Source organism: Chlorella variabilis, assembly GCF_000147415.1.
Source record: "Chlorella variabilis unplaced genomic scaffold CHLNCscaffold_25, whole genome shotgun sequence".
Lineage (NCBI taxonomy): Eukaryota > Viridiplantae > Chlorophyta > Trebouxiophyceae > Chlorellales > Chlorellaceae > Chlorella > Chlorella variabilis.
The window spans coordinates 402,698-412,237 of record NW_005435063.1 but is presented as its reverse complement, the minus strand read 5'-3'; the positions used below and the strand labels follow the sequence as shown (position 1 = coordinate 412,237).

The window sequence follows — 9,540 nt, the reverse complement described above, 5'->3', positions numbered from 1 at the left end:
TCAACCTGCTTTCCCCCCCCGCCCCACGCCGCCCCCGCCGCCGCCACCCCACCAGCACCACCACCCCGCACACCAGCCCCCCCGCCCCCCACCTCGCCTGCAGGAGTACAAGGAGTACATCAAGGACCTGAAGAGGGCGTACCCCGCAATCTGGGTGGGCAGGCGGGCCTGCAGGAGGGACGCCAGCATGCCATGCAGCCGCTGGCAGCGCTGCGGCAACAGACTGGAGGGGAACAGTGCACGGCACGTCGCCCCGCCTGCTGCAGCGGCGAGGCGCAGCAGATCGCGGCCCTGCGCATGCGTGCCCCGCGCTTAACACTCGCCGCTGCGCCCCATCGCCTGTTGCAGGTGCGCCCCACCCAGTTTGGCGTGGTGGACAACCGCACGCTGTTTGTGGCGTTTGAGGGCAGGGCCACGGGCCACACGCCGCTGTTCAAGGGCGTGGACCTCTTCTACTTCAACGACAGTGCCACCAAGATCACGGAGATAGAGGGTGGGCTCCCCCGGGAGGAGCGCCGGCGCTCGGTTGCCTTGCTGAGCTGGCTGCCTTGCAGGTCCTCTTGCGAGCTGGCTAGGGGGCTCCAGATTATGTGACTGCCAGGGTGGCTGTACCGGAATCGCACCCTGAGGGCGCCGCCTGCTCCCCCTGCCATCCCACCTGCAGTGTACCGCTCGAACTGGCTGGGCGCCCAGGGCCACGAGGAGCGCAAGAAGCAGAGCCAGCGCCAGCAGGGCGAGCCGCCGCGGATGGTCACCTGACGCGCCGGCTGCGTGCGTGGAGCGAATTCGATGCTGCAGTTGTGCAGTTTTGATGACGCGTGTGCTGGGCACAGCCCCATCCTCCCAACCTGACAGGACGGCGGGCTGGCACCAGGCGTGGCAAACCAGTACCGAGTTTTGGCCTGGCAGGCTGCCTCTGCAGGCAGCCGCCGATTTTGATACAGACACCAGTGCCGCTGTGAATGGACCTAGAGCTTGCGCACTTTGAAGACCTTGGTTGAGAGTACATGCCCCCCCTTGCATTTCATCGGTTGCCCCTACCCCCATTGCCCGCACTTAGCACCTCCGCCTAGTAGCGCCTGTGACGCTCGCCGTCTGATCTCGTCACACAGCTGGCTGGCTTGACATCAATTTAGCGCCTGGAGCTTGTGTGTAAATTGATCACGAGCCAGTGGGGCGACTGGCAGTGGGGCGGCGACAGCAGCGGGCGGGGCGGGGGTGGAGGGGAGCCTACCACTTGCCCGATCGGCCGCCTGAGACCCGCTCGATTGTCCTATGAGTTCCCACATTGATTCCTAAGGTCCACATCGCCAATCTGAGGCCCACAGTCCACACACGCACTACCATGCTGCCCTGCTGGCACCATGGATAGCCCCCGGCACGTGTTTGCGAGTACCTCACTCCTCTCCAGTCCCCTTGCAGTGCTTGTGGAGCTCCTCGACTCCAGATCATGTCGAAGTCGGCGAGCTGTGTAGCGCAGGCGGCCCTGTGCCTCCGCCAGCCACTCCACCTTTCGGTGCAGAAGCAGAGACGGCATGTTGCAGCGGCGGTGCGGCCACAGCAGCCTCGGGGGACTCGCTGCGCCGTGGCGGTGGCAGCCCAGACCAACGGCGCTGCCACCTCGAGCTCGCCCTTCATCGGCGCCCCCCAGCAGCAGCACGTCATCAAGGTGAGGCGGGCGGGGTGTCGGAGCCTGCCGGCGCCAAGGGTGTGCCGCCGCTACACGCCCGCCGCCGCCGCCCACGGCGCCAGCCCTCTGCGCCGCCCCCTGCCTACCCAAGCAGATGGTCAACCTGGTGCACACCTACTTCGACACGCTGCTGACGCAAGGCGACCTGGGCGTGCTGACCGAGATCCTGGAGCAGAGCATCAGCCACAAGGACATGGTGCGCCCCCTGCCGCCGCCCAGGCCTTGCCCGTCTTCCCAGCGAGCAGCCTTGGGCACCATTCCCCAGCCACTCACATTGCCCCCTGCCCACTGCAGGTGCGCAACATTGGGCGTGTGGGCCTCAAGGAATACACCTCGTACCTCACAGAGCTGCACAAGACCTATCCCGACTACTACGTCAAGCCGACCCAGGTGCGGGCGTGGTGTGTTGCGTGGTGTGTTGTGCAGCTTGTCTGCATGTGTGGCTGGGGACAGGCGAAGAGGTTCGTGCACTCAACTGCTCGTGCCTGTGGCGCGGCACACTGAGCAGCGGCAGAAGGGGTGGTGGCGGGAGGTCGGCAGTCGGCGCTGCCTCGGTGCGCACACGTCGCGGCTCGACACGAGACTGTCGCCCCCCGCCCTTCCCCTCCCCCGCCTGCAGTTTGGCATCGTGGACAACCGCAGCATGTTTGTGTCCTTTGAGGGCCAGGTCTCTGCCAAGACCCCCAAGTTTGTGGTGAGGCACGGCTGGTGTGCCCCCAGCCCAAACGGGCCCGGTTCTCTGCAACCTCAGTCAGTCAGTCAGCCACGGCAGGCAGCCAGTGCGCTGGTCCCTCTGTGGCACTGCCTGCACGCCAGCGTGCGCTGCGTGGGCAGCAGAGAAGCCGCCGCTCTCTGAGCGCCGTTGCCCCCGCCGCCGCTGCCTGCCTGCAGGGCGTGGACGTCTTCCTGTTCAACTCTGACGCCTCCAAGATCCGGGAGGTGCAGGGTGAGGCCAGCTGGGCTGCCGCCGTGCACGGGTGGGCAGAAGCAATGCCAGCAGGGGGCAGGGAGCGGTTTGGTTGGAGAGGCAGCGCAGGGGCAAGGCCCTTTGTGACGGCTTGCTTGGCGGCAGTGCCCAGCCCCGCCACACCTGTGCCGCCACCTCCCCTGCAGTGTACCGCTCGAACTGGCTGGGCGCTCAGGGCCACGAGGAGCGCAAGAAGCTGGCGCAGGCGGCGGCCCGTGTGGGCGAGGCGCAGGCTGTGCAGCGGGGCCAGATGCCGTGAGGCAACGGCGAGGACAGCGGCGGCCAGCGCTGCACCACACCCCGCTGTGTTTTTTGATTTCAGGGATTCGCATTGAGTTCACGCGGCTGTGGGTTGCCGCCACCGCCCGCAGCGAGTTTTCTGAGCGGGCCACGTTTTTCGACGTGTGGCCAGTAGGCACTGCCCCCTGCCCCCTTGTTGATGTGCACCGCCCCTTTCAGGGCCCAGTATTATTACTGATGTCATTACCGCCGCAACCAACCATGCTTGCATATTTGCAATCCAGACCGTTGTTGCTGCACTATCCCCTTGAGCACATTCCTCTTGCACCGCACCTTGTCATGAGCTGCATAGAGTGGCCGTCATTAAATGCCGTATGTAAATCAAGCAATTGCTCAGGCATGCTGTCTAGGATAGGAGGATGGATGACGCCTCCGCCCATCTGGCCGCCACCTGGCCGCCATCACCCTCAACCCCACCCACCCTCGCCCCTTGAAGGGGAAACCTGACACCCCTTGGACCTCATATCCACAGAGAACGACACGCAGCCGCAGCCCGATGACGAGCGCCGGAACCCTTTGCAGTTCCGTCACTGCCGGGCCTTGCAGGGTGCAGCAAGCTTGCCACGCCTCCCTCAGGGGATCCTCTAGCTTCACGCCACGAGTGGTCTTCCGCAGCGCCGCAACACGATCGGCGTCACGATCGGCGGCCCTGCGGGTTGTGGCCTTTCGGTTCGACCCGCACAACACCAAGGAGGCCTCCGCGATCCAAGACTGGTGCGCTGCACCGCTGTCCAGCCGCCGCGCGCCTGGCCGCCCGCATGCTGCCGCCGCCGCTGCCGCCGGCCTGCCACCCTTGCTCCGCTGCTGCCGCCGCCGCGTGTGCAGGCGCGTGAAGCAGATGGTGGAGCTGGCACACACGTACCTCATCGAGTACCTGACCAACAAGCGGGCGGAGCTGGCCGACCGCATCTTTGACGACGAGGTGGTGCACAAGGATGTGGTGTGGGACCCCACCCACCCCACGGTGGGCGTGGACGGCATGAAGCACTACCTGGCAGACCTGCAGACCGCCTTCCCAGACTTCTGGGTGGAGGTGGGTGGGGCTGCCGGCTGCCGTCACGGGGCTGCATGCACGGGGAAGCGGCGCGTTGTGTGTTGTGCTCCACACCCCCACCCTCTTCTGCTCCTGCACCTGGCCCTGCCCCTGCCCCCTGCCGCGCACCCCGCAGGTGGACCAGTACGCCACGGTGGACACAAACGCCATCATGGTTACCTACAGCGGAGCCGCCACCAACCTGGGGCAGTACCACAACCACAAGCCCACGCACCACGCATCCAGCTTTGAAGGTGCGGCTGCTGGCTGGCTTCCGGCAGATGCTCTGCGGGGTGGTTGTGTTGGGGGTTAATGCTGAGCTGGCGACGGTGCCCATACATGGTCCTTCCTGGCCGCAGGCACCAACATGTTCAAGTTTAACCACGACCGCTCCAAAATCACAGAGATCCACGGTGGGTGTGAATGTGCATGCGGCCGGATGGAGCGTCATTGGGCCGCCTGCCCCTGTGCCACCAATTGTGTGTGTGTCATCTTCAGCACCCACCGCTGCCGCCGCTGTACTGCTGCAGTGTACCGCTCCGCCTTTGCTGAGGACGTGAACGAGATGGGCGAGCGGGTGCTGGCGGAGGAGGGCGGGTTCCGGGAGCTGCGCCTGCAGCGCCTGGTGTGAGGCACATCCGCCTGCCTGGGTGGCAGGCGGGCAGCCACAGCGCTTCGGCAACTCTCTGGTCACCCACGTTTGCACGTGGCACAGGAAATGGAAGTGTGGCGGGGAAATGAATGAGGCAGGCAGCGCTGATACATACGCAGGTTGGAGCAGCTGCGCTTGATGCAACACCTAATAAGATGTGGTTGAAGCATACACACATGGCGCTTCTGTCTGTTGACCATGCCTGGTTTTGGCACCTTGAGAGCGGGAAGATATGTAAACACTTGGAGAGAGGCGGGCGTGCTCGCAGCGGGAGGGCCTTGCGTTTCGGCACGCCTCCTGGGGCTGTCCGCACGGCAGGGGCCCCATGCATGGCTCTGAGCATACTGCACTATGGAATCCAGGCCTCTAAACCCAGTTCTGGAGGGAGAACTGTGCAGAAGGTTTAATCAGCTAGGCTTTCACTCTGGAGCAGTGAAGTAGAACTTCTCCCTGTCATCTGGAGGGGCTTGCCACCGCCTGCGTCCATGGCGGCGGCAGCGGCGGTGCGCCCGCCTGGCAGTACATCTCTTCCCCCATCGCCCGGACACATGCTACCAATATCCAGAGGGCTCAGTGGTCAATTTGTGTTGCTAAAAGCTGCAGCCAGCACACTTCCGTGTGCCCATCACCGTAGCCAAAGCGTCTGAGGCGCGATGTCTGGCAGAGGCGGACCTGGGGATGGCAGGGGAGGTGGCAGGGGCCGCGGCAGGCTGCGCCCAGGCCTGCGCCCAGTTGCAGAGAACACCCGGCTGTCTATTACCGAGCAGCTGGAGCTGTTCCAGCGCTCGGACGCCACAGGCGAGTTGCCAGGGAGCGCCTCAGGGCGCCAGCAGGCCGGCACCGGTGCCTGTTGCCCTGCCTGGCACAGCGGCAGCTAGCCGCCGCCGCCCACTCAGCCGCCGCTTGGCCTGCTGCTTGCTCCGCAGAGTATGCCTTCCCGCCAGGCCTGTCCAACCACGATCGTGCGGTGGTGCACGCCGAATGCAAGAAGTACGGCTTCACCAGCAAATCGCACGGGTGAGAGCAGCGGGGCGGCCGGGTGGTGGGCAGAGCAGGGGGCACCACTGTCCCTGCGCCTCACCTGCCGCTGCTGCCTGCACGTCCCCCGCAAGGCAGCAGTTCATTCACCCATTGCCTGAGCCCAGCCCAGTTCTTTCCTCACTGAGCTCCCCCCTGCCCCCTGCCATTCATGCAGCAAGAACGAGTCGCGCTGCGTGTGCGTGTACAAGCGGCAGCAGCGGCGCGGCGGCGACCCGGCGTTTGAGCTGCCGCTGGGGCCGCAGTCGCTTGCGGCCCTGGAAGCCTACTTCCACGCGCACCCGCCCTCGCAGGCGGAGCTGGCCGGCATTGCGGGGCAGGGGCGGGACGTGGATCTGCAGGATTCGTACGGCACAGGGGAGGCCGGCAGCAGCAGCGAGGATGAGGCGGAGGAGGAGGCGGCGGCAGAGGGCGACGCAGTAGAAGCAGCGGCAGCTGGTGCTCAGGCAGGCGCCGACGGCCAGCAGCAGCAGCAGCAGGCGGAGGCAGGCGGGCGCAAGAAGGGGCGCGGCGGCGGCGGCGCCAAGCAGCACGCCGCGGCGTTTAGTGAGGCGGAGGTGGAGCGGCGGCGGGGGCTGTGGGAGCAGCGCATCCAGCAGCCGCAGATGCAGGCGCGCGCCGGCGCGGGCCCCGGGCCCTGCCTGCTGCCGTGCCGCAGCCAGCACCCCGTCCTGCTGCCCTCGCCTCCTCCCCAGCTTCCCTGTCCTCGCCTGCTTCGCCCATGCCGCCGCCCCTGCTGCCGCCCTGCAGAGCCTGATCGCGGGGCGTGAGGCGCTACCCATCGCCTCCTTCCGCGAACAGATTGTGTCGGCGCTGGACAGCAGCCAGGTGGTGCTGATTGCGGGGGAGACGGGGTGCGGCAAGACCACGCAGGTGGGCGGCGGGGGGTGGGGGTGAGCCGAGGGGCTAGGGCGAGCCGAGGGCTTGAGGTGCACAGGTGTGCCACCTAAGCACGGCATGCCTCATGCCGCAAGGGCCGGAACCGACCCCTGCTGGGTACCCTGTGTGCCACTGGTACTGGTACGGTGTGTTGCACCACTGCAGGTACCACAGTACATCCTGGAGGATGCGTGGTACCGCGGCAAGGGCTGCCGCGTGGTGTGCACCCAGCCCCGCCGCATCTCAGCCGTATCGGGTGCGGGGCGGTGAGGGAGGGGCGTGGGGCCTGCCTGCCTGCCTGCCTGCACGCCACCCCACCCCACCATTCCCCTCCAGCCCCCTTCCCACCCACCCTGCCTGCCTCCCTGCGCTGCCCGAACCCTCCTCGCCGCCCCAACCCCGCCCCGCCCCGCACCCGCCCGCCCGCCTGCAGTGGCTGAGCGCGTGGCGGCGGAGCGCGGCGAGGGCGTGGGCGACAACGTGGGCTACACCATCCGCCTGGAGTCGCGCGGCGGCCCCGCCTCCTCCCTCATGTTCTGCACCAACGGCGTCCTGCTGCGCATGCTGACCGCGGGCGCGCGTGGCGGCGGCGGCGGCGGCGGCGGTCCCGCGCGGGACCCCCTGGCCTCCGTCACTCACCTGGTGGTGGACGAGATCCACGAGCGGGACCGCTTCGCCGACTTCCTGCTCATCCTGGTGGGTGGGCGGCTGGCATGTGTAGGGTTGGCATGTGTGCGTGTGTGTGTTGCTGTGCGTGCGCGTGCGTGCGCTGCCGTGCGTGTGCGTTTCGCGGGGGCGTGCGATTGGGTGGCTGCCGTCGCCCCAGCAGCCTGCTTGCCTGCCCGCCGCCCCCCGCCGCCGCCGCCCGCAGGTGCGCGACCTGCTGCCCGCGCACCCCCACCTGCGCGTGGTGCTCATGTCCGCCACCCTGCACATCGACCTGTTCTCTGGCTACTTTGGGGGGTGCCCGGTGGTGCGCGTGCCTGGGTTCACACACCCAGTGGAGGACTTTTATCTGGAGAGTATCCTGGCGCTGACGGGATACCAGGAGGCGGCGGTACGGCAGGTGGGCGGCCTGACGGGCGGCACCGGCGCCAGCCGCGCCACCGCGCCGCCGCCGGCCAGCCTGCCCGCCAAGGAGCGGCGGCGGATCGAGGAGGCGATCGAGGCGGCCTTCACGACAGGCACAGGTGGGCCGGCGGGCGGGTGCCGGGCTCGCCGGGGGCCCGCGCAGCTCCCGCGCTGCTGCCGCCGGGCGCTCGTGCATGGCGTGCGGCTTGTGTGGCGGCCTGCTGCTGCTGGCTGTGGGAGCAAGCCCAGGGGCCGGCTGTTGGCGCGGCTGTTGTGCCCACCGCTCGCGCCTGCGCTGCCGCCCCCGCAGACGAGGCGTTTGAGGCTCTGCTGGAGGTGACAGGGGCGGCTGGCGCGGACGACATGTCGCAGGGGGCGCCCGGCGTCAATGTGAAGCACACGGGTGGGTGCGCTGGGTGGCTGGGTGGCTGGGGCTGTGTGGCTGGCTGGCTGGCTGGCTGGCCCGCCACCTGCTTGACAGGTCAGCGCCCGCCTCCCACCGATGCCCGCTGAATGTTTACAACCTGCCGTGTGCCTACCGTGCAGCCAAGGGCGCCACCGCGCTCATGGCGGCCGCGGTGCACGGCCGCGCCGACGTCGTGTCTGCCCTGCTGTCAAACGGGGTGCGTGGGGCGGGTGGCGGCGGTGGCGTGCTGGTGTGTGCTGGGCCTGGCGCAGGCGCTCCTCCTTGCAGTGCCGGCGCTTGCGGGTGCCGCACACCGCAGCCCGGGACCTCGCGCTGCCACCCCTCACCCCCCCGCCCCTCCCTTCCGCAGGCCGACCCCTCGGTGGCGCTGCCCGGCGCCGGTGCCCAGACGGCGCGCGACCTGGCTGCGCTGTACGGGCACGGCGCGGTGGTGGAGGTGCTGGATGAGTTTGGGGAGGGGGCGGCAGCCGCCGAGGAGCTGGCCAACGCGGCGCTGGCGCTGAGCCACTACCAGGCGCAGACCAATGCGGATGAGGTGGATGTGGACCTCATCCACCTCCTTCTCATGTACGCCTGCCAGGTGGGTGTGGGTGTGGGTGTGTGGGTGGGTGGTGTGGGGAGGTGTTGGATGGTGTGCGGTGTGGGGAGCAGTCTGATGGCGTGTGGTATGGGAGCCTTGGTTTTTGTGAGGTGTTCGTTGGTTGTATGATGGCGGCGTGGGCTGCTCACGGATCTGTGCAAGCGCCGACGCCGACGCCTCGTGCCGCCACCGCCGCCGCAGGAGGGCGTGTTCAAGAAGACGGATGCAGAGGCGGCTGCTGCCGCGGCGGCGGGGCCGCAGGTGCTGGGCGCGGTGCTTGTGTTCCTGCCCGGCTGGGACGAGATCATGCGGCTCAAGGAGAAGCTGGAGAGCAGCCCCGCCTTTGGGAGCAGCAGGTGGGGCGCCTGGGGGCGGGCCTGCGCACATGTGGACCCTTTCTGATGCAGGGGCTCGGCAGCTGGGGCTCAGCATCAGCAGGGCAGCACTAGGTCTCCTCGCCCTCACGCCACATGTGCCGCCTCACCACACCCCGCAACCCACCTCACCCGCCCCTCCCCCCCTTCTTTCCACCCCGCCTGCCCGCCGCAGGTACCAGCTGCTGCCGCTGCACTCCATGGTGGCCCCCGCGGAGCAGCGCCGCGTGTTTGTGCGGCCGCCCGCCGGCGTGCGCAAGATTGTGCTGGCAACCAACATAGGTGGGCGGGTGTGTGGCTGGGTGGGCGCCTACCCGCCCGCCTGCCCTCGCCCTCCTCTCGCCTGCCATGCTGCCCACTTCCCCGCACTGGACCGCTTGGCCTGCCCCACACCACCACCCGCAACCCATCACCCCCCGCCACACCACAGCACCAGTCGTGGCGCCACACCACACCACACCACAACCCTGCCTCACGCCCCCTTAACCCCCTGCAGCCGAGACCGCCATCACCATTGACGACGTGGTGG

The 9,540-nt window shown here is 68.0% G+C and overlaps 2 protein-coding genes across 2 annotated transcripts in view; both read left to right on the top strand.

Moving 5' to 3' along the window:
• The window catches only part of CHLNCDRAFT_59070 (expressed protein), a gene marked incomplete at its 5' end in the record, with an annotated part of 5,488 nt that extends 595 nt beyond the window's left edge, over nucleotides 1-4,893 (top strand). Inside the window, 15 exons of the mRNA XM_005844050.1 lie at nucleotides 104-154; nucleotides 349-493; nucleotides 665-750; nucleotides 1,523-1,669; nucleotides 1,785-1,886; nucleotides 1,985-2,080; nucleotides 2,310-2,384; nucleotides 2,582-2,636; nucleotides 2,804-2,912; nucleotides 3,029-3,269; nucleotides 3,394-3,671; nucleotides 3,783-3,990; nucleotides 4,127-4,244; nucleotides 4,350-4,403; nucleotides 4,521-4,893. Coding sequence (XP_005844112.1) covers nucleotides 104-154; nucleotides 349-493; nucleotides 665-750; nucleotides 1,523-1,669; nucleotides 1,785-1,886; nucleotides 1,985-2,080; nucleotides 2,310-2,384; nucleotides 2,582-2,636; nucleotides 2,804-2,912; nucleotides 3,029-3,269; nucleotides 3,394-3,671; nucleotides 3,783-3,990; nucleotides 4,127-4,244; nucleotides 4,350-4,403; nucleotides 4,521-4,621 — 1,866 coding nt within the window. The 3' untranslated portion in view covers nucleotides 4,622-4,893. The remainder of the gene's footprint in view (nucleotides 1-103; nucleotides 155-348; nucleotides 494-664; nucleotides 751-1,522; nucleotides 1,670-1,784; nucleotides 1,887-1,984; nucleotides 2,081-2,309; nucleotides 2,385-2,581; nucleotides 2,637-2,803; nucleotides 2,913-3,028; nucleotides 3,270-3,393; nucleotides 3,672-3,782; nucleotides 3,991-4,126; nucleotides 4,245-4,349; nucleotides 4,404-4,520) is intronic.
• A 402-nt stretch (nucleotides 4,894-5,295) lies between these two features.
• Nucleotides 5,296-9,497, top strand: CHLNCDRAFT_139551 (hypothetical protein; the record flags this gene model as incomplete). The annotated part of the gene is made up of 13 exons (XM_005844049.1): nucleotides 5,296-5,485; nucleotides 5,569-5,659; nucleotides 5,838-6,237; nucleotides 6,431-6,553; nucleotides 6,725-6,815; nucleotides 6,993-7,255; nucleotides 7,431-7,749; nucleotides 7,941-8,033; nucleotides 8,177-8,253; nucleotides 8,407-8,637; nucleotides 8,839-8,993; nucleotides 9,187-9,293; nucleotides 9,442-9,497. 13 exons carry the CDS (start codon nucleotides 5,296-5,298, stop codon nucleotides 9,495-9,497), a joined length of 2,196 nt encoding a protein of 731 aa, XP_005844111.1.
• Nucleotides 9,498-9,540: the final 43 nt, after the last annotated feature.